At 42.9% G+C, this 23,024-nt stretch overlaps 1 protein-coding gene across 3 annotated transcripts in view; it reads left to right on the top strand.

Annotated features, from left to right (window-relative positions):
• Positions 1 to 23,024, top strand: part of Bcap31 (B cell receptor associated protein 31) — a 28,142-nt gene that overhangs the window by 2,361 nt on the left and 2,757 nt on the right. For all 3 annotated transcript variants that reach the window (XM_021656364.2, XM_021656363.2, XM_060375251.1), the window contains exons 3-5: positions 1,625 to 1,725; positions 6,236 to 6,383; positions 22,199 to 22,334. In XM_021656364.2, the coding sequence (XP_021512039.1) occupies positions 1,625 to 1,725; positions 6,236 to 6,383; positions 22,199 to 22,334 (385 nt within the window). The remainder of the gene's footprint in view (positions 1 to 1,624; positions 1,726 to 6,235; positions 6,384 to 22,198; positions 22,335 to 23,024) is intronic.

Raw genomic sequence — 23,024 nt, 5'->3', positions numbered from 1 at the left:
TTTGATCCCCATTACCCATGTAAACCTGTGCCCGGTGATACACTCCTACAGTGTTGTAGAGGCAAAGATCAGGAATATAAAATCAGTAAGCTCCAGGTTCAATGAGACCATTGTGGGGAAAAAATAAAGTGGAGAATGAGTAAAGAAGATGCCTAGTTAAGGCCCCTGTACTGGCACAAACATGTATATGAAGACACATTGGAAAAATTGAAAAACGGAGAAGAGCGTAGGGATTGATTAAGACCAGGTTAGAATACTAAATGCAAGTTCAGAATCATATCAGGTCATGTTTCTAACAAACCACAACTGTTGATTTTTAACTCTGCATCTGATGATACAGGTGATGAGGTCTCACTATGTAGGCTGGCAACACAGAGATTTACATGCCTCAGCCTCTGCCTCTTAAGTGAGAGGATTAAAGGGCATACACTACCATGATCAGCCTAGCTTGCTGGTTTTTAACAGTATGGAATTCCTGAAAGGCTTTTTTTTCCCTTTAGACATGGTTTCTCTGTGCATCTCTGGCTGTCATGGAACCCATTCTGTATTCCAGGCTGGCCTTGAACTCAGAGAGATCCATCTACCTCTATCTTCTGCGTGCTGGGAATAAAGCATTACCTGCCCCCCTCTAAGATTCATTCATTCATTCATTCATTTAAGTTCTCTATTTGCAGGTATGCCTGCATGACAGAATAGGGAATCAGTTCCCATTATGGATGGTTGTGAGCCACCATGTGGTTGTTGGGAAATTACTGAGAACCTTTGGAAGAGCAGACAGTGCTTTTAACCACTGAGCTATCTTTCTAGCCCCCTCTGAAGGATCTTTAGAGCCATATCTTAAATATTTATTTATAGAGATAATAGAGAGTCTGGGTTCCTCTTTATAACCTGGGGTGTTAGGAGTCTAGACAAAAAAAAAAAAAAAAAAAAAAGACAACAATGAAAAACGATTGTCAAATATTAGAATGACAAAGGAAAGCCAGACATAGGGGTGAAATTTTTTTTTTTAAAGATTTTATTTATTTATTTTATGTATATTAGTGCTCTAAGAGGGCAGTAGAAGGTATAGATGGTTGTGAGCCACCATGTGGTTGCTGTGAATTGAACTCAGGACCTCTGGAAGGGCAGCCAGTGCTCTTAACTGCTGAGCCATCTCTCCAGCCCCAGGGGTGCATTTCTTTAATCTTACCTTTGGGAGGCCAAGGCAAGTAGATCTCTTTGAGCTCAAGGACAGCCTGAACTATATGGTGAGTTCCAGGAAAGTCAGAGCTACATAGTGAGACCCTGTCTCAAAAAAATAAAAAAGGCTAAAAAGGAAGAATAACTGCATTCTTGGCAGGTGCTTCACCTATTACAAAGGGAAGTACAATTAAAAGTAAGTTACCCTTACTGGAAACTACCAGTGTTTTAAGACTGATTTTTCCAGGTGTTTCTGCACATGTACAAAAGTCTTTTTACTAAATTCACCTGAACTTAATAAATAGGAGAAATATAAGCAGCAGCTGAGACTGATTACAAGCCCCTTGGCCACTGCAGATGAGCATCAAGTTGTGTTTCCATTTTGTTCAGGGTTTGTATTGCAAAAGTGTGTTTTCTTCAGTGTCTGTCTTCATCTCCTTCACAGATGGCAGAAGATTTTCAAATCTCGGCTGGTTGAGTTGGTAGTGGCGTATAGCAACACCTTCTTTGTGGTTCTCATTGTCATCCTTGTGCTGTTGGTCCTTGGTGAGTGAGCTGCAGTAGGGGATTGGTGCCTGACCAGATCCTGTTCCATGGCTTCTAAAGTCCTGTGCCACACTGGATGAATAGAAAACAAGCTTTCTCAGAGACAAACTAAGTGCCCTTTTGTTCATATGTTAAGGAAGTGCTACTAGCACTTATTTTGAGAGAGAATTTCTCCATGTGCCCCTGGCTATCCTGGTATTTGCTCTGTAGACCAGGCTGGCTTCAAATTCACAGAGCCACCTTCTAAGTGCTGAGATTAAAAGACAGTGTGTGTGCCTGGCAGCTTTTTTTGTTTATTTTAATTTTTTTTTTCTCATCTTAAAGACACATGAGTTTTTTGTTTTGTTTTGTTTTTTAAATTTTGAGATAACATCTCTCCCCTTAGTCTAGGCCAGCATTAAAGTAGTTTTTTTCTTTTTTTTTTTTTGAGACAGGGTTTCTCTGTGCAGCCTTGGCTGTCCTGGACTCACTTTGTAGACCAGGCTGCCCTCGAATTCACAGAGATCCACCTGCCACTGCCTCCTGAGTGCTGGGATTAAAGGTGTGCACCAACACTGCCTGGCTTGTACTGGCTTGTACTGGGGTTACATATATGTACCAGAATGTCTTCTGACAAAGGACTGGACAACCAAGTAAACAGCCTAGCTGAAAAGGGGCTTCTGCCTTATCCTATAATGTGAGGTAGAAAACTAGGTGTTTGGCAGTATGACTTAGAGACAGAGCTGAGACCTCTTGGCATATGTATAGATATAAAGTCTTTCCAGGTCTTTCAGCTGTATTGTTTTGTAATTCTAACATTTATATACATATCTGCAAGACGTTGAAAGATAAATGAATCAAAGGGCAGGCTCAGGTGTTTGGGTGTAATAGGTGGTATAGGATGGTGGTAGACAAGCAGGGTGGTGGTACATGCCTTTAATCCCAGCACAGTGGAGGTACTTGCAGGTGAATCTTTGTGAATTGGGTGTTTGGTTTGGTTTGGTTTTTTCAGGGAGGGTTTCTCTGTGTAGCCCTGGCTGTCATGGAATTCTTTTTGAGACCAGGTTGGCCCTGAACTACTTGCCTCTGCCTCCCTGAGTACTAGGATTAAAGGTGTGTGCTACCACCACCTGCTTAGATCTTTGTGAGTTTGAGTCCAGCCTGGTCTATGTAGAAAGTTCCAGGATAGCCAGGGAAAGACCCTGTCTCAAAAACCAAAAAAGATGAAAGGGCAACATTTTACATAGAGACAAGGAACCAATAAAGCTCTTGTCTGGTTGCTTGTCTTGTTGTAATAAGCAATAAGTATGTTTCCCAGCTTAGACTGTATTCTTTTCACCTCGCTGTTTCAGAAATGTAATGCCCACGTAGGCACAGAGTACTCCTTTCCTCAGGTTCACAGCAGATACATAACAGGATAGAGTGTGGCTTAGTGTTGTATACAGCCCCATCCACTAGCTGTAGCATTGGACGTTTCCCTTTAATGTTCAGGGCTTGATGGGATTTGCTCAAGCAGAACTTCCTCTGAACAGGCTAGATGTGGCTTATAGGTTCCCAGGCATAGGCTGTTGGATGCTAGTTGCTCGCATACCTCTTGAAATGCTTTTGGCAGGATTCCAAGAGGCAGTTTTTTCCACTAAGGGTCTGAGCAGTTTCTGGGATAAGAGCCCATAGGGAGTGTGCAAAGTCTTGGTTAGAGTTGAACTTCATGAAATAAGAGGTGTTTTTTTTTTTTTTTTTTTTTTTTTAACTAGGCTTGTGTGCTTGCCTTTGAGTTTGAGGTAGAGCCACAAATTGTAACAGCAAGGCACATATTGGGATTATTCCATTAGTCTTGCCCTGTCCCCTAATGAAAGCCACAAGTCTTTGATTTCATAGTACAGCTTAGTGTGCCAGAGAGACCTATGTGGAAGCTACTAGTTGACAAAAACTTGATTGTTTTTGGAGATCAGAGGTATCTGCTTGGGAATTCTAGGAATGAATATGGCTCTCATGACTGTTAACTTCCTACTTTAATGTTAAGCATAATCTAGGAGGCTAAGAAGATGGCTCAATGGATAAAAACACTTGCTATGCAAGTATGAGGACCTGATTTCAAATTCCCAGAATTCACATAAAAGCCAGATGTTGGATATGAGTCTGTACACTCCCAGAACTCCCGCAGGGCAATGGGAGATAGAGATAGTAGACTCCCTGGAAGCTTGTAGGTTCTGTCTCAAACAAGGTGGAAATCAAGGACTGATACTTGAAGTTGTATCTCTAACTTCTGCAGGTGTCCAGGGATACTTATGTATGTTTGTATTTTTTTTTTTGAAACAAGGTTTCTCTGTGTAGCCTTGGCTCTCCTGGACTCACTTTATAGACCAGGCTGGCTTCAAACTCACAGAGATCCGACTGCCTCTGCCTCCCTGAGTGCTGGGATTAAAAGCATACACCACCCAGCTGCTCATGTAATCTTTTGTATTATGCTTTTCTACTCACTTGTTGTACCTTAGACAACTTTTGATAGCAATTGCATTCTTTAAATAATGCATTATATTCTCCCATAATTATACCATAGTTTAATTCCCACTTTATAGGTATCCTTGCACTTTTATACAAATTATTCTGTGAGATAAATTCATACAGGTAGACTTGCCTTTTTCTAAGACTTAAATTCATAGAGGTAGAATGCTTTTTTTAAAAGACTTATTTATTATTTATACAGTGTTCTCTCATGTATGCCTGCACGCCAGAAGAGGGCACCAGACCTCATTATAGATAGTTATGAGCCATCATGTGGTTGCTGGGAAATGAACTCAGGTCTTTTGGAAGAACAGCCAGTGCTCTTAACCTCAGCCATCTCTCCAGCTCCATGCTTTTTATTTTCTACCAGGTGTATTATACCAGTTTATTATCCTACTGGCAGCATTTGAGAGTACTGGCACAGATGTAATGTAAAGATACTAGGAGGGCAGGCACGTTGTAATGAAAGCTGAGCTTGAAGACCAAATAGTCTCAAAGAAGAAACTACAAACTGAACAGTACCCAGACGATGATATCTTGCGTCTCTCACATGGAGGTGTGTTAAGAGCTTTCTTCAGGCATCACACCTCCATGTTTGAGACAGGGTCTCATCCTGTAGTCCTGGCTAGCTGCTAAGTTGTGACCCTCATGGCCCATTCTCTGAAAAGGCAGGTTTATAGGTGTTGTACAACCATGCCCAGCACTTTAGGTAGATTTTTAGGTACTGGCTTTTTCTTTTTAAGCCCCTTTTTTATTGTTGTTGTTGGAAGATTGTGTCTCATTGTGTAGTCTTGGTTGACCTGGAATTTTCTACATAGACCAGGTTAGCCTCAAACTCATAGAGATCTGCCTGCCTCTGCCTCCCAAGTACTGGGATTAAAGGTGTGTGCCACCAAGCCCATCTAAAAGTCTTTACTGAGGTAAGAGCTGGGGAAGATATAGTAGATACACTAAGGTTCCATTTCTGCATTACAGATTAAAGATTCTGAGGACATATATTATTAAATCAGAACATTGTGTGTCTGGCAGTGGCTCTTGGGGGAGCAGAGGTTGCTTGCTCACTCAACAGTAGCCATGTTGTAGGTTCTAGGGGATATAGAGAAGGCTTTTGCTCTTAGTTTGTAGTCTTCTATGAAGAAGATGGATAGGACACATGGATTAAAGACAATTTCAGTGACTAGTGTATGTTACGAAGCAGATGACTTTAAAACTGACAGCTCTGTATTTGTAGATATAGAGACCCTGCTGTAAGTGATTGTATTAAGAGATTTCTTTTTATAATTTTGCTGTTTTGATGAGCATGAATTCCTCTTTTTTTTTTTTTTTTTTTTGTTTCCTGAGACAGGGTTTCTTTTGTAGTCCTGGCTGTCCTGGACTATCTTGTAGACCAGGCTGGCATTGAAACTTTAATTACAGTTTATTGGGGATAGGGGACACATGTATGCCACAGTGTACATGAAGAGGTCAGAGGACAACTAGTAAAAGAGTTGGTTCTATCCTACCATATTGGTCCTGGGGATTGACCTCAGGTGGTCAGGCTTGATGGAAAGTACCTTTACCCACAGAGCCATCTCTTCAGCTCATGAAGTTATGTTTAATTAAGTAAAACATAATAATGCTCATTGTAGCCCATGCCTCCTGGACAGGTCTTGTGAGCATTGTACCAGCAGGACCCCCAACTTATCAGTTGAGTGGCTGGCAGCCTAACTTGAGAGAAAACAACAAACTGAGGTTGGGAGTATCATAGAAAGAGAACCTATCTCCAATGCCAGCAATGCGTCAACCTTGAATAGTATCTTGAAGCGTAGTACAAGCTCATCATGTAACTAGAGTAGGCTGGTGCTTGGTGTGTAAACAGTTAAGAGGAGAAGGTTGTGGGGACTTTTGGTAAAGCTTCCCATAAAGGGTGTTTGAGGAATTAGTACAATAGAGAAAGATAGATTTGAAGAAAAGGAGTCTGGCTCATCTTGCTACCTGTTTTTCTTTTCAAAGTGATACCTAAATGGCCATCTCTGCTCTACCATAGATGCTGTACGTGAGATCCGGAAATATGATGATGTGACAGAAAAGGTCAACCTCCAGAACAATCCAGGTGCCATGGAGCACTTTCACATGAAGCTTTTCCGTGCTCAAAGGAATCTCTATATTGCTGGATTTTCCTTGCTGCTGTCCTTGTGAGTAAGGAGGAGCCAGGGGCTTATGGAGGAAGCCTTGGGCTAGCCAAGGGTATAGAGTTGTGAGTTTGGCCTTCTTCTGTGGCTTCAATTTCTTCTCTGTGTGTCTTGGGCCCAAAGACCCCGTTTGTGTTTGATAAACTGCACAATTGCCCCTGACCTCCAGAGGCAACATGGAGATTGGGAGGGGGTAGAACAAATTCCAGCAGACCTTACCCTTTTTAAAAATTTTTTTAATTAACTTTGTATCCCACTCCCTCATTCCCTCCCAATCCCACCCTCCCTCCCTCATCTCCTCCCTGCCCCTTTCTAAGTCCACTGATAAGGGAGGACCTCTTCCCCTTTCATCTGACCCTGGACCTTACCCTTTTTGAGAGAGGGTCTCATTGTGCATGTGTCACTGGCTCAACTGGGACTCGGTATGTAAACAAGGCTGGCCTTAAATTTATTAAGATCTACCTGCCTTTGCCTCCCAAATGATGAGATTAAAGCTGTGTGCTAGCATATCTGGCAGAAGACCTATCTTACCACATTTTGTGGTAGGTCAAATGAATTACCATCATGTGCTCTTCCTCCTGCTTGCAGACTGAAGGAAGTGACAAAGCTTTCCCTCTAGGAAAGAATCTTTGAAGCCCATCTTATAAGGGTCTAACTAGTTTGGGGCCTTTTATATATGAAGTACTGGGTTGGGTAGAATGGGCAGAAGTAGCATGATGGGTTTGAGACTGTCCTTGTCCTCAGGACCCTCCCTAGCGTAAATTTGTATTCAGAGCATGATGTGATCTGTGGTGCCTTGAATATTTCTGATCATTTCTTGCAAGATGGAGAGCCTTGACCAAGGCTGCAAGGGTAGCTAATTGGATAAGATCAGATGAGTACATACAAAATGCCTATTAGATCTTAGAGCCCTGTTTTCTGCCTCCAGTTTTATCAATGGACTTTGTTTGTTTGTTTTATTTTGTTTGCCCTCCCCCCTTTTGGTTTTTTTAAGACAGGGATTCTCTGTGTAGCCCTGGCTATTCTAGACCAGGTTGGCCTCAAACTCAGAGATCCACCTACCTCTGCCTCACCAGCTCTGGGATTAAAGGTGTGTGCTACCATTCCCGGCTCACCTTTAGGCTTTAATCCAAGGGACTGGCAGGGAAGTAGACAGACCAGACAAATGCTTAGACTAGGACAGGTGAAGGTAATAAAAAGGTATCAATAATAAGCTGGGAATAAAGCCCAGTAGTAAAGCATTTGTGTGATATGTGCAAGACCCTGGGTTTGTTCCCTTGCATTGTTCAAACAGAACAAAAACAAACCTAAAATGTTGGTTGCTCTGTGGTTCAGGTCCAAGTGTCTTAGTCCATTTGTTCTGTTGTAATGAGAAGTGCATTTTTCACTCTTTCAGAGGCTGGCATGGCCAGGCTTGGTGTCTAATGAGGACTGCTTTAAGTTTCTGAAATGTTGCATTCTCTGGAGAGGAAGAACACTGTTCTCACATGGTAACGACATAAAAAGCCCAAGCTAGTTTCCTGTGGACTTTTATAAGACACTGATCCATTTATGAGGATAGAGCCCTCAAAGCTTAATAATTTCCAAATAGGCAGTACTGCTTAGTATCACCAGAATGGAGATTAAACTCAACATATGAATTTTGGAGGCTATTCAGACAGTGATACCATGTGACTATGTGGATTTTCATGTTAGGTTTGCAGATAGTGATTCCCACCTAGCTTTGGGCCAAAAGACTCAAGATTTAGTGTTTAAGGGATTTTTTTTTTACCCTCTTAATCACCTGGCATGTCATGCTTTACTATGTATTAGCATGACTACCTATCTACATTTTAGCCTCCCAGAAAACAGCCCTTCATATGCTCTTGGATTTTCTGGATCCAAATTGAGACTGAAATGTGAAGGCAAGTAAGGGTATATGTGTCCACTGACCTTTGTTTCAGTATTTTAGTGTACTGATTCTTTTCTAAAGTTTTATCTCCCTGGAAGTCCTACCTCCCTTTCCTGCCTTTGCTATTGGCTGTTTAGCTCTTCATTAAACCAATCAAAAGGTGTTAGAGGGGGTGTGTACAAAAGATGATGCAGCCATAGGAATAACAATATAAAGTCCCTCTTATACTCAGGTCTCTGCTGGTATAAAAATCAACATTTGAATAATACAAAGACAGTCTTTACACAGTGCACATATCACTCCAACAGGACTCCACAAATGTAAAGCACGTTATGCTCTAGTACTACATTTTTTTCAACTCGTAAGACAATTTTAAGATTATATATATTTTTGATTTTAATATTATATATATTTTCAAGACAGGTTTTCTCTGTGTTGCCTTAGCTGTCCTGGACTTTTTAGACCAGGCTGGCCTCGAACTCACAGATATCCACCTGCTTGAGTGATGGACTTATGGCATGTGCCACTGAGCCCAGCTTATATATGTTTTTTATGTGCATGTGATTGTAAAATAAATATTTTTGTGGTACTGAGCCTTGAACTCAGGGACTCTTCCATACTAGGCACTCATTGTACTACTGAGCTATATCCTTTGCTTTACTTAAAAATGTTATTTTTAGATTTATTTTTAGTTTATGTATATGAATGTTTGCATGCATGCATGTATGTGTACCACATGCGTGCCTCTGATTAGATGCTCTGGTACTAGGGTTATGGAAGGTTGTGAGACACTGTATAGGTGCTAAGAATTTTATCCATATCTTCTGTAAGAGCAACAAGTACTCCTAACCACTGAGCCATCTCTCTCTAGACCCCTTTACTTTAAAATTTGATATGGGATATCACCACATTGCCTGGGCTCGTTTTCAGAGTTATTCCTCCACTTCAGCCTCCTGAATAGCTGAGAGTATTAGGTACATGTCAGCTTACTTGGCTTAAAGAAGTATGTTTGATAACCTTCAAGCTTAGCATCTTCAAATTTAGGAGAGTGAGGAAATGAGAATGCTGGGCGAAGTTGACACATACCGTAGAATTTTTAAAAAATGGTGGGAATGGGGCTAGGCAGTGTAGCTAAGTAGCAGAATGCTTAGTGTGTGCAAGGCCCTAGGTTACATTCCTAATGTGTACACACACACACACACACACACACACACACAAGCCCGTAGTATAGAGAGTGAAAAACCTACTGTTAATTCTGGATGGGGAAATGAGAAGAACTGGATGGAAAGCAGGCTTTACATGGTTATGTTAAATAAGGAGTTGGAAGACTCCATATAAGGCCCTACCAGAATGCCAAGCTTCTTCAAACAATTTAAGTTCATTTAGACATGATGAAATTATATCCAGAAACTAAGATCAGTTAGAGATAGAATTGCTACTGATCCTTGAGGAATTGCAGAATGGGATGAATGTTGGAAGACAACAAACATGCCTACTTCCCAACTGCCAAGTAGAAAGGGTGGATGGACGATAACTAGAATGGGAAGAAGATTTAAGGTAGATGTGAAGTCATGTTTTAGGAAAGTTTGTTTGCTTTTGAGAAGGGATATGAATTACTGGAGAGTTTGTTTGTTTTTGTTTTTTTGAGACAGGTTTCTCTGTGTAGCCTTTGCTGTCCTGGAATCGCTTTGTAGACCAGGCTGGCCCTGTACTCACAGCAATCCACCTGCTTCTGCCTCCCTGAGTGTCGGGAAGTGTGCGCCACCATACCTGGTGACTTCTCTAAGTCTTATTCCTCTCTTCTATAGATTAAGCATAAGATTCTCAGTAGTGTTTACAGGCTGAATGTTCTCATAGACCCAGTGCTAAAGTGTATGCAGAGTGCTGGTCTAACCAGTATACTTAAGTGCAGTCTAGTTTACATGAGTTCCTACAATGCAGATCAGTGACTTTTAAGTAGAGACCACATACATGAGGCTTTTTTTACCCTTGGCCTATTTTGTGCATATAAGGTTGTAGTGACCAGATATGGCAAGAAGTAGACACTGACAGAAATAGCAAGTAAAGGAATGACCTTTCAGCATCCTAACTGTCTAGATGGCCTTCCTGATAGGCTGGCTGGAATGCTAAAACTTGAATTTTTAATGGGAAGACATTTATAAATGTGCCAAGGAAGACTGAGTTAAGTAGGAACACAGACTTAGGGAGTGGGACTTGTTACAGCTTAGTTGAATTAGTGGCAAAAGCTCATCAGTAGGGACGGAACCTGTGGCTTAGTTAAGTCCTAAGCATTAAAAACAAAAACAATGTCCATCCTGTTTGTCTTTTTGAGTGAGGATTGATTGTCCTACACAGGGTCCTCCTTCTTGCTTGGTTTCTTTAGGTATACAGATTTGTGTAGGTTTATCTTATATTATATGTCTTAGTACATGGCAGCTCAGTATCCAAGTGAGTTCCCTAGTAATGGGAACAGGGACTGGTTCTGATGTGAACTCTGTGGCTGGATCTTTGACTACCTCCCCCTGAGGGGGAAATAGCCTTGCTAGGCCACAGAAGAGGACATTGCAGCCAGTCCTGATGAGATCTGATAAGTTAGGGTCAGATGAAAAGGGAGGAGGACCTCCCCTATCAGTGGATTTGGAGAGGGGCAGGGAGGACACAAGGGAGGGAGGGTGGGATTGGGAGGGAACGAGGGAGGGGGCTACAGCTGGGATACAAAGTAAATAAACTGTAATTCATATAAAAATTAAAAAAAAAACAAAAGCAAGCAAACAAAAACTCCAAAAAAAACAAAGTGCAGAGCAGTTAAAAGCACTTGTTTTTGCAGAAGATCCAGGAAGTTCAATTCCTAATCCAGTGGTTTACATCCATCCTTAATATCAGTTCTAGGGAATCTGACACCCTCTTCTTTTTCCCTACCCCCAAGAGCATCTCACTATGTAGTGCTGGTTATCCTGGAACTATTTTGTGGAATAGGCTGGCCTGGAACTCACTTGCTTCTTAAGTGCTGGGATTAAAGGTGTACGCTACCACGCCTGACTTCGTTTAATGTGCATGGATGTCATGTCTGCATGTATGTTTGTATAGTACATGCGTGCCTGGTAATAGACAGTTGTAAGCTATTGTGTGGATACTGGGAATTAAACCCAGGTCCTCTGGAAGAACAGGCACTAAGCACTAAGCCCTCTCTCCATCCTGATAACCCCATTTCACCTCTGTGGGTACCAGGTATGCACATGGAACACATACTTATAAGCAGGAAGAACACTCATAAATTAAGAAGTTAATGAAGCCGGCAGTGGTGGTGTATGTTTTTAATACAAATACTCGGGAGGTAGAGGCAAGCAGATCTCTGTGTTCGAGGCCAGCCTAATCTACAAAGTGGGTCTAGGGCAGCTAGGGCTACACAGAGAAACCCTGTCTTGAAAAACAAAAACAAAAACAAATAATAATAATGAAAGGTAAAGCTATACAAAACTAAGAATCAGTGTATCTTTATGGGGCATGAGTATATTACTGGGGTGCTCACCTAGTACACATAAAACCCTGGGGTTTGAGCCCAAGCACCACATAAAGTGGCTGTGCACATTTGCGATCTGACCAGTCAGGGGGTGGATGTAAACAGATGTTCAAGGCCATCCTTGGCCACATAGCAAATTTTGGGATCAGTCTTGTAATACAGACCATTGCTCTGGTGGCAGGAGGGGCTGAGAAGTGAAAGTGAAGGAATACCGTACTATAAGCTTTATAAATACTGCACATGGAGACTGCTTTTCTTTTAAATTTTACTTTTCGACTTTTGTAATCACAGTATAAACACATCCCATTAGATGGTTGCACGAAAATATTTCAATTGTTATTCAATAAGGTTAACTTTTTACTTTTATTTTTTACATTTTAAAGTTTTTGTTAAAACTAGGATACAAGCAAAACCAGCCCAGGGCTGTGTAAGGTCAGAATCATCAGAATTGCCGTTTTCCACCTTTACATTTTGTCTCACTATAAGATTTTCAAGGGCAATAACACATGTGGCGTTGTTATCTCCTTTGATCTCAGTTATCTTCTCAAGGATCTACTTTAAGTCTTGAAGTGTTCCTGTTTTAAGAAACATTTTGGGAAGTTGAGGTCAGTGTTTTCAACCTATTTTATTTTCAGTGCTGAGGACTGAACCCAGAGTCTGTTGCATACTAGGCAAGTATTCTACTTGCCTTTTACCTCCAGCCCTATAGTTTTTTTGTTTTTTTGTTTGTTTTTAAGTAGCTTATTGAGATCTGTAAAAACTTCTGCCAAGCCTTTCATTGTGAATTTTTAAGTTATAACGTGCAGTTTTCTGTTTCAGTGTGTATTTACTATAGGCAAAAGCTACGTTATAATCTCATAAGATCCCTGTCATATGGGTGTATTGTTGAACAAAGTGTTAGTGCATGAATATGTAATGAAATCCTCAGTTGTGAGCACACAGTTCTGTATTTTGTTGTTTTGTTTTTTCCTTGTGCTGAGGATGAAACCCAAGGACTCGTGCATTCTACACAAGTGATCTAACACTGGGACCATCTTTAAATTTTTGACAGATTCAGACCATCAGGCAATACCATAATCAGTATACAAAAGTATTTTGCAATTCTTTCTGATATTAATGGGTACCTTCAGATAAAAGTAGATCTCAAGCTGGGAGTGATGGCTTATGCCTATAATCACAGCACTCTGGGAGGCAGAGAAGAGTGGATCACTGAGAGTTTGAGGCCAGCCTAGTTTACAAAGCGAGTCCAGAAACTACACCAAGAAAACCTGTCTTAAAAAACAAAACACATGCACATGCAGGCACACGTACATCTCATATCATACAGTATTCCCAGAGTGATACTTGGAATGGAATACCAGAGTCTGGTTTGGGAGCACCACGGAATGTGCTCATATGGTCCTAACCCTATATCTGGTATGTTGACAACTACTGTTTACTCCTCTTCCTTTGACCTTTGACAAGCATATGAGGCAAGACAACTGCTGATTTAACTTCTTGCTCAGATTGCTTAATCAGCCACACGTCTTCTCCATGAGCTACGTGCCAGCTGTCTTGCTCTGCCAATAGCACCCTCCTGTGGCTGCATTCAGTCACAAAGTAGATCTTGTGCTACATCTTGTAAAAATATTGTAGCAATTTGAAGGGATCAGTGTAGTTTTACCAGTTGTTCACATTTATTTAATAGTTTCTAGAATTTTACTGGAAATTTGCATCCATGGTCTAAGGGTCAGATTTATGATAGTGGCTGTAGCCCTTAAGGAACTTTAATCTTTATTTATTGAGATAATTTCATTTTCTTGCCCAAGCTAACCCCAAGTTCTTGGTCTCAAGCAGTCTTCCTGTCTTAACCGCTTGAGTAGCTGGGGACTATAAGTATATGCCATTACACTCAGCTGGAATAAGTTTCTTTTCTCTCTCTCTCTCTCTCTCTCTCTCTCTCTCTCTCTCTCTTCTCTCTCTCGTGGTAGGGCAGGGTGTGGACAGTATCTCATTGTATTCTAGACTGCCCTTGAACTCACTGTAGCCCTCTCCTATCAGCCTGTCCTAATACAGCGAAATTTTCTGGTTTTTTTGAGGCAGGGTTTTTCTTTGTAGCCTTGACTCTCCTGGAACTTTCTCTGTAGACCAAGCTGGCTTTGAACTCAGAGTTGCTTGCCTCTGCCTCCTGAGTGCTAGGATTAAAGATGTACACCACTACCACTACCCATCTAGAATTTTTGTTTCTGTGTGATTTTAGTCACAGAAATTTGTTCTTGTTTATTCCATATATCTGCAAAACTTATGTGTTACCCAGAAAACTGTAAAAATAACCATTCTTTTAATTTTTTTAGTTATAGAATTATTATACTCAGTCACAGACAGGTATAAACAAGAATCTTAAGTCTTCAAACTGTGGAAGAAATGTCACACCAGGAAGTACATAAAAATTCTCTGTTTTTAAGCATGAGGACCTGAATTCAAATCATTAGCAGTTATGTAGAAAACATATAAATTAGATGGGCCTATAACTCCAGTGCTGTGAGCTAACAGACAGGAGGATCTTTCGAGCTGTCTGCCCAAAGATTTTTGCTGTCTGCCAGCCAAGCTCCAGGTTCATTGAGAGACACTGTCTCAATGGGAGACATGATAGAATGATAGAGCAGGACATCAGATGTTGTTCCTTGGACTTAACCAAAGTTCATGGGCATAGTTATACACGCGTGCACGTGCACACACACATACATATACACACATGAGAGAGAGAGAGATTGGGAGAAAAAGCAAACCCAGAAATTTCATACTTGGATATGTTTAGAGTTATACCCTACCATAAGCAAAGCTCTTGGCATCATTTAAAAAAAAAAAAAAGCACAGAAATATCAACCTCCTGTTTTTGGTCTTATTCATAGAAAGACCTACAATAACATGAGAGATGCTTGTAAACTTCAGATTGTTTGTTTCTTTGAACTAAGAGTCTAGCACAGACATACTAGCTTCAGACTTCCAGTAGTCTTTCTACTTTCTTTTATAAGTATGTTCTTGAATCTGTCAACAAATGCTGTTGGTTGGCCCTAATTAATAAATAAATTTGGCTAATACCTTTTACACCTTTGTTTTTGTTCTACATGTCCTCTTGTATATAAGTCCCTCCAAACTTAGGTCCTTTTTTTTTTTTTTTTTTTTTTTTAAAGAGATAAGATTTTACTATGTAGCTCTGGTTGTCCTGGAACTCTGTGTAGATCAGACTATGTATAAACTCATAGAGATTTACCTGCTTCTGCCTCCTGAGTTCTGGGCTGAAAAGCAAATACTACCCCTTTGCTATTGTTTTTGAGACAGGACCTCATGTTTGCCATCCTGCCTCAGTTTTCCAAGTACTGGAATTTTATATAGATGGACACCATCATGCCTAGCTCTTACATATATATTTGCATATGATGTGTACATGTTTGTGTGCATGTGTGTATGTGTAATTTTGGAGGCCAGAGGTCAGTGTTAGTATCTTCCTCTTGCTCCGCCTTTTTTTGAGGGGGGTGTGTTGAGTCTCTTCACTGAACCTGGAACTCACTGTGTCATCTAGTCTGGGTAACCAGAAAACTTTAGAGATCTGCTTTTACCCCTCTTCTCCCACCTCTGCACTGTGGTAATAGGCATGTGCTATCATTGGTATTAGGAATCTAAACTTATGTCCAAATACTTGCAAGGATTTTGAACATTAAGCCATCTCCTAAACTCCTCTTACATATTCTTAGCGGGTAATAGGTATGTTTCGCATTCCTGTGTGGACTATCAAAAGTAATGTCTCTTTACTATGTTAAATTTGATTGTGTTATGAGAATTTTTTGTAGGACTTCTAGCAAACCTTGGAGCATTGTTGTGCATAGGACACCGCTGGGTTGTTCCACAGAAAGGTAATAAATAACAGAAAGGGAGATAACACACTGAATTGCTCTTAGTGTATCATATTTGAGTCAGGGCAGAGAGACACTCATGTTCTGTGGAAGCAAAGCTGAACAGCAGACACCTTCTCACAGGAATGAGAGGTCAGGGCACTTGTGTTCTCATACCCATGCTTCTCTCCCAGCAGTTGTGTGGCTTTAAATAACCAGCCTTCCTCTCTAATCCCCCAGTCTTCTCATTTGTTAAACAAGGGCTTATCTAGGACATTGACCAGCCACATGATGTCCTGTGTGTGTGTGTGTGTGTGTGTGTGTGTGTGTGTGTGTGTGTGTGTTTGTATGTGTTTTTGAGTCTAGTGTGTTTTGTTTGGGTTCTAGCTGAAACCAGGAGGGACCTTAACAACTCTTTATAATTAGGTGGGCCTTTGTAAATAGAGGACACTCAGGAGAGACTGCCATACCCAGAGCCCATGCCTGACATGGTTCAGGTACCAGATTCCTTGCAGTGTGGCTTTTGTTTTTGTTTTTCTTTTTTGAGACAGAGTTTCCTTGTATAGCCCCAGCTATGCTAGAACTTGCTGCCTTTGATTCCAGCACTTGGGAGACAGAGACAGGCAGATCACTGAGCTCAAGGCCAGCCTGGTCTACAGAGCTAGTTCCAAGACAGCCAGGGCTGTTTTCCATAGAGAAATTTTGTCTTGAAAAACCGAAACCAAAACAAGGGGGTGTGGGGAGGGGAGGAGCTCTGTGGACAGCTTCATTAGAAGGCTTCTGAGGGAGTAGGCCATATATAGGGGTAGCAGAGCACACTTGTTGGGGGGGTGCCTGAGAGGACAGGGCAGACGAGCTGGATTGGACACAGACAATCAGGACTGAGTGTATTGCAGAAAGAGGAAGAGGTTTAGGAATGGCAAAGGACAGGGAAGATGGAGTGTGAGTGGTAAGAGAGAGTTGGGTACACTTACCCATGGAGGATGGTATGGTTTCTGCTAGGCTAAAGTCAGAACACATGAGGTTAGCCTGCTTCTGCCACCTTTATAAGACTTGGGCAACTTTCCTACCTCTTGGGGAAAATACCTAATTATATACTTGCCATTGTCACCATCTTAAGTAGTATTAACAGACTTTTATATTCTTTCTCAGTATCCTCCAAAACTCTCCTCTTCAAATCTGAAACTATACCCAAGGTATAACCTGTGGGTATTTCTCTTCTTTAAGGCTCTCTTTCTCACCCTTTTGGACCACTACCACAGCAGTCACTGTTACCCTTTTGTGTCAACTGTTCTACCGCTAGCCTTGTTCTATCTATCTAGTTTGTCTACTGTGCCCTGGTGAAGAGCTTTCTGACATGTCACCTTGGGCATAGAGACTTGACATAGATCCTTGATGATGTTATCCCAAGGAGTCTCTGTTCTACTCTCTGTCATGAGTCAGCCATGTAAGTCTCTTTGGAGAGCCTTGAGTGTTATGCATAACCCCTTTTCTTGAGCATACCTGGCTTGACCCTCTATCTCTTCCTTATTTTAATGACTGATGGTGCTTGAGGTTGAGAGGTCTGGGGCAGTGGAAGCCTGGATACTACCACTTTATATCACCTGAAGCATTGCCTGGCCATCTGCTGGTTGTGGTTCCTTGCCAGAGTATCCACCTCATCTTTTCTTCCAATAGTTGAGGCATATTCGCAGAGAGGGATGGCCACAGTATAAGACTTTCCTAGACTGTGACAGCATAAAGTCAGCAGGTGGCACTGTGACACCAGTGTCCTACTTGGCATGGGGCAGAAACTTAGAAGGGGTTGTGTATACAACTTAAGTCTACAGGGGTGGCTTCTCAGCTGAGGCTGTTCTGGGCCACATCATGGGATCTTTCAGTTCGGACTTACTCATTCTTCCTCATCCTGTTCATGTTTTTTTTCTCCTGTATTCTCACTGGGGCAGATAGGTGAAAATTGCCTGTGAGCCTTGTCTCTCTACTTGTTGTCCTTGGCCTGTTTCTTAGAGGCGATAGAGAGAGAGAGAGATTCAGTTTCTCCTGCTTTCTCTTGTTTACTCAGCCTTTAATAAAAGTATGATAGCTCCGATTAGCATCCAAGAACATTTTACTAGGAATACCAAGTTGAGTTTAGGTATTTGTCTGCCAAGGACACATCTGTATTCTGTTAACTTTTGTTCTGTGGGTTTCATGTCTGAGCTTGGATTCAGTTCATTTGAACCCTGAGCTGTTGTGTCAGTGACTACCCAAGACCTTTAGGAACTTTCTTTGGCTCTTAGGTTTTCATCTATGCTTTGCTTTGCTTTGTTTTTGATTCTTGTTTCTTTGTATTTCAAGATGGGTTTCTCTGTGTAACCTTGGGTGTTCTGGAACTCACCCTGTAGACTAGGCTGGCTTTGAACTCACAGAGATCTGCTTGCCTCTGCCTTTTTCTTTTTTCTTTTGTTTTTGTCCAAGACAGGGTTTCTCTGTATAACCTTGGCTGTCTTGGACTTGGCTTGCAGACCAGGCTGGCCTCAGATTCTCAGAGATCCACCAGCCTCTGTCTTCCAAGTGCTGGGATTATAGGCATGCACCACCACACCCAGCTCTGACTCTACCTTTTGAGTGCTTGGATCAAAGGTGTACACCACCACCACCCCGGCTCATTAAATGAATAGGTATAAGCAGTAAATCTGGGTAACAGTTTTCAGGAGGTAAAACAGAGAGTAACTCATGATAGGTAACACAACAGGAATAGAGGTCATGAAGTGGTTATTTCTGATTTGTGTAGGCTAATGTGTTTTTTTGATCAGAGTATGACAATTTTGAAGCTTGTCGCTGTTTACCATAAGCTACACTCAGTTTTAGGGGCCTGGAAAATGCCATAAAGAACATAAAGAGTGCCTGAGAGATGACTATCAAGTGGGATATGGATGGGTAGCTCAGTGTAAGAGAGCAGTAAAATGTTCCAGAAGGCTGGCTCGTTGGACTGGCAAATGCTGGCCAGCCCACTAGGAAGGGCCTAATCTGTCTTGCCAAGGCCCTAAGATTTGGGGTGGAGGCCAGAGCTTGGGTCTCTTCCCCAGCTTGAGGTAGTGGATTGAGTTTCCCATGTAGCTTTTCAGCTGCCACTCCAGCCAGAAACCCAGCTTGCTCGCTGATACAGAGTCTGAGCCAGCACCTTCCTGCTGCTGTCTTCTGCCTCCTCTGTTGTTATATAGAGTGGTGATTGCTATATCAACTTATTGCACCCTCACCCCCACCCCTATGCCAGGCTTCCAGGTAGACATGGGTTTAGCAAGAAAAGGGGGACAGGTTTGGACCTGACAAGTAGCCTCAAACACACCCCTTCACCTGTCAGGGAGTGTTCCCTGTCTCAGGAGTGAAATTAGGTCACCTAGAAGGCTTCTTTTCATTGTACCTACTCTGGGGGAGGGAGTAGAAATGACATGTATAGGGCCAGCCTAAAGGTATTTGTAGCCTGATAAGGGCAACCAGATGACTGAATATCCTGAGAAAGTAAGTATAAGAGCCTGTAATGTACTTCGGAGACTGCTGTGGGAGCACTATAGGGTACCTCCCCAACAGGAAAGGCTTTCCTGAGGGTGGTGATGGTTGAGCTGGCTAGGAAGGGCATAGTGTCTGATATGTAGAACTAGACATGTTCTAGGGATGGTGAGGGCTTGGCATTATTCCCACACAGTGGCTCAACCAGAGGAGCAACCAGTCAAATTTGTCAGCTTTGGGGTGGATGGGAACGTTGTACAGATGTCAGTAGGGAGGAAGCACCAGGCATTGACCATGAAATGAATTAGGGGTTATCCTCTGTAGAGGCAAGGAAAGCACTGATAGTGACTTGGGGTAAGGGTCAAGGATGCCAGAGTCCAAGATAGCTTTCATACTTGTCACTGCAGCAGCGATACACTTGGTAACTTGTTCTGATAGAGTAAGGGAAGGACCCATCTTGGCAGGCTGTCTTTGGAGTGTTTGTGTAACATCAGAAGCTGATGTTTAATAGGGAGTTGAGCTATGAGTCTGTTGGCAGATAAACCCTTTAGGGGATAAAACTAGCTGGAAGAAAGTATAGAGTAGACAGTCAACAGCTGAGGAAGATTCTCAGGTGGGAGACCTCTTAAAATTGACCTTTCAGTGGCAGCATATGTTACAGAAAACTTGAGTGGTTGAAAGATGAGGCAGTTAGGGAGCAGGGACAAGTGGGAAGGAAAGAATATAGGCTTAAGTGGAAATGGCAATAAAGTTGATGAGTAGAAGTTGTGGGCAAGGGCATGAGATGAAGTATACTAGGGAAAATGACCCATAATCAGCCTTGGATGGATTAGATTCATAGCTCTAACACAGGTGGTGTGAAAGAACTGTGTGTCTGTGTGTTTGTATCTGTGTGCAATTAGAATGTTTGCCTTTAGAGGCCAACTTAGGGTGCCCTGGAAGGGAGGTGGGGAAAATGTCCATGACAGTTGGCCAGAGGAAGAAAAATCAGGGCCAGTATGATTCTCTTGTTAATGGCTGAAAACCAAAGGCCAAAATTGTGAACAGACACTATCCAGAGTCTTGTGCTTGGATTCTGTGGATGCTGCATTCTGTGGCTATCCTGGACTATATAGGAAATCCTGATTTGCAATATCTGAGGAAGGCCTAGGATAGCACTGAAGAGAGCTGTTGCACTAAGACTTGTTCCTGGCAGCACTACCTTTCTGGTTGTGGCAGTCATCTACCAGCTGGCTTGCCTCCCTTGGTAACTGAGGTGACAGTTGTGGATGCTCCGTAGCAGCCATTTGCCTGGCCAGGTAGAGGTGGCAACCCTTGGTTTTACTCATCTTTATTAGGACCCAGCAGTGCCCAGGGGTCCCATCTTTACCACCAGGTAACATACATGCCCCTTCCCTCATTTCTAACCAGGGAAGGCCCTCTTAAACTTGACAAGGACCTGTTCAGGAACCAGGAAGGTTCTGTGCTGGGAGTTGGGGCTAGTCACACTCGCCTTTCTTTCTGGCTTCTCTGATTTGTGGCCACTGTGAGTCAAGCCCATGACTTCTTGCTGGCTGCTTGGGTGCTTGGTAGCTTCTTCTACTTTCAGGGCTCTAGCTCAGTGGGGGCCAGACTGGTGGGCAGCTTGGGGCTGAGGCAGGGAAACCTGAGCTCTAGGCCACGAGGTCTGAGCTGCTAATTTTAGAGAGCACATGTCACTGGAAACTCTCCTCTCATGCCAGGAATCAACAGCCTGGTTCTCCTTGTGCCACCAGGGACCCCTGGGAGCTTCTCCCAAAAGCAGGACCCATAGAGCCCCTCTATTCCACATGTGCATTCCCCAAAAGGGTTCTGCTAGAACTCTGCAGAGCCTGGGCTAAGGTTGAAAGAGTTCGTAGTCTCTGCGCTTCTGGTTTCCTTGCCTGCCCAGGCTGGAGGTGGGGATGACAAGCGTCTGCCAGTGCATGATGGACCAGAGAGACCATCCTTGGAGCACGCCACCAAGGCTGCTGTTACTCTTCTGAGCAAGCACTTTTGTTGAAGTTCCCTGGAGCAGGCATTAGGCATGTTTTCTTCCTTTCCCCCCCAGGCCTCTGCATGCACTTTGCCTGACTCCAATTGCTGTGGCTAGATTTTCTGAGGCATGTGGGAAAATACTCCCCTTTCCTGGCTGCCTGAGCAGCGCCTTTCTCAAGCAAGGCTGCAGCAAGTCCTTCTGTCCTCTCTCTCTGCCCATCCAGTCTTACTGTTCAGGGACCAGTGCTTATCCCTACCTGCTACCTGTTTATAGCTATTTGAGACAGGCAAACAGCACTTGTGTCTTGATTCTTCTTTCTCTGCCCCAAGTAATGGAAGACAACCTCAGCTTAAGTGCTGTTATATAACAGATACAGTGTGCCAGCTGGTTGTAAGATGTGTTTGGGGAGGGGATTTGGAGGAAGGGAGTTTTTCTACTCATGTTAGGACCTGGAAGCTGAGAGAGTATGTTTTCCAATGTAGGTTTTGGAGTGTAGTAGATTGGTGCTGGAATCCTAGCTATGCACATTTCTGGCTCTTAGACATTTCTTTACCTTAGAATGTTTCACCCTCATGAACTAGACACATTGCTTCACCCTGCTAAACTTCAGTTTTCTGTCAAATGAGAGTAGCAGTAGCAACTACCTCATGAAGTAGCTATGAGGAATTCTCTTGGCAAGTTGGAAGTACCCAAATTTATTATCTGACATTGTTCTCCTAGGGAGGCAAGCCTGGCCTCGCAGGGAGGAAAACAGTGCTGAGGCTTGTCTAGCACATCTAGACCCTTGCCTGAAAAGTGTTGGCATTCCAAGACCTTTTGCTATATACTGGGCTGTGCCTTGGGTGTGCTCCTGTTTCTGATCCCTCCTTGAGATACTTCCAGAGCCTGATGTAGCTGTTTGGGGAGGTAGCAGAGGCCACTTCCTGGGCCCCACTTTGTGTTGCCAGGTCCGTTCTGGAGGCAGACTGTTCAGGTAGCAGCCAAGAAGAGTTCCTGCCAGGCCCTTTGCTCTCGTGCTTCTCACTTCTCCCTTTTTGTAAACAATTACAGCCTGCTTAGACGCCTGGTGACTCTCATCTCCCAGCAGGCCACACTGCTGGCCTCCAATGAAGCCTTTAAAAAGCAGGCAGAAAGTGCCAGCGAAGCGGCCAAGAAATACATGGAGGAAAATGACCAGCTAAAGAAGGTGAGTCTGCCTTCACAACCTGAGTGGGATGCCCAGAACCACAGTACAAAGGCCACATTTCTAAGGGTCCATAGTAGTTACTGTTAGGCTAGGACCTGTGTGAGAATGCTGTTGCCTGACAAGCTTTTAGTTGGGAGAGAGTGCCTGTTAGAAGGATCCATGGTGAGTCTGGTGCCTTCTGTTAGCTCATGAGGACATGGTACAGGAAGAGGGTATTGTTACTCTTTATCCTTATGCTGGTTCTAGTGGCAGTCTTCTGATGAGAATGAATCTTCTGGGAGCAGAGACCTGTGCTGGGACTCTCAGTCTCTCAAAGAAGACCCTAATTTTCAGAAGTTAGCTGTCAGCTGCAACCCTTAGGAACATGGGGCTGATGGATCCCTTGGTACTAGGGAAGAAGCAGAGACCAATTTGTTGGCCTGGCAGAGGAGGTAAAGTGTAAGACAAGCTAGGAAGGAGAGTGATGTTTTGGAGATTGGTGGGGTGCACCTGGACAGGAACAAATTTTGGGATTTTTGGCTGCAGTGAGCTACAAGAGTCAGAAAGAGGAGTGGAGTGGTTTGTTAGGTTATCTGGGCAGAGAGCTCCAGGTGACAGCAAGTTGAGTCACTTGTTATATTAGGTGGGTAAACACACAGCCATTGAACTTACTGGTGGGAAGGTAGGTCTAGGGGCTGGGGTAGGCAGAAT

The sequence above is a fragment of the Meriones unguiculatus genome, chromosome X (genome assembly GCF_030254825.1).
Source record: "Meriones unguiculatus strain TT.TT164.6M chromosome X, Bangor_MerUng_6.1, whole genome shotgun sequence".
NCBI classification, from domain to species: Eukaryota; Metazoa; Chordata; class Mammalia; order Rodentia; family Muridae; genus Meriones; species Meriones unguiculatus.
This window is presented reverse-complemented; position numbering and strand designations above follow the sequence as displayed.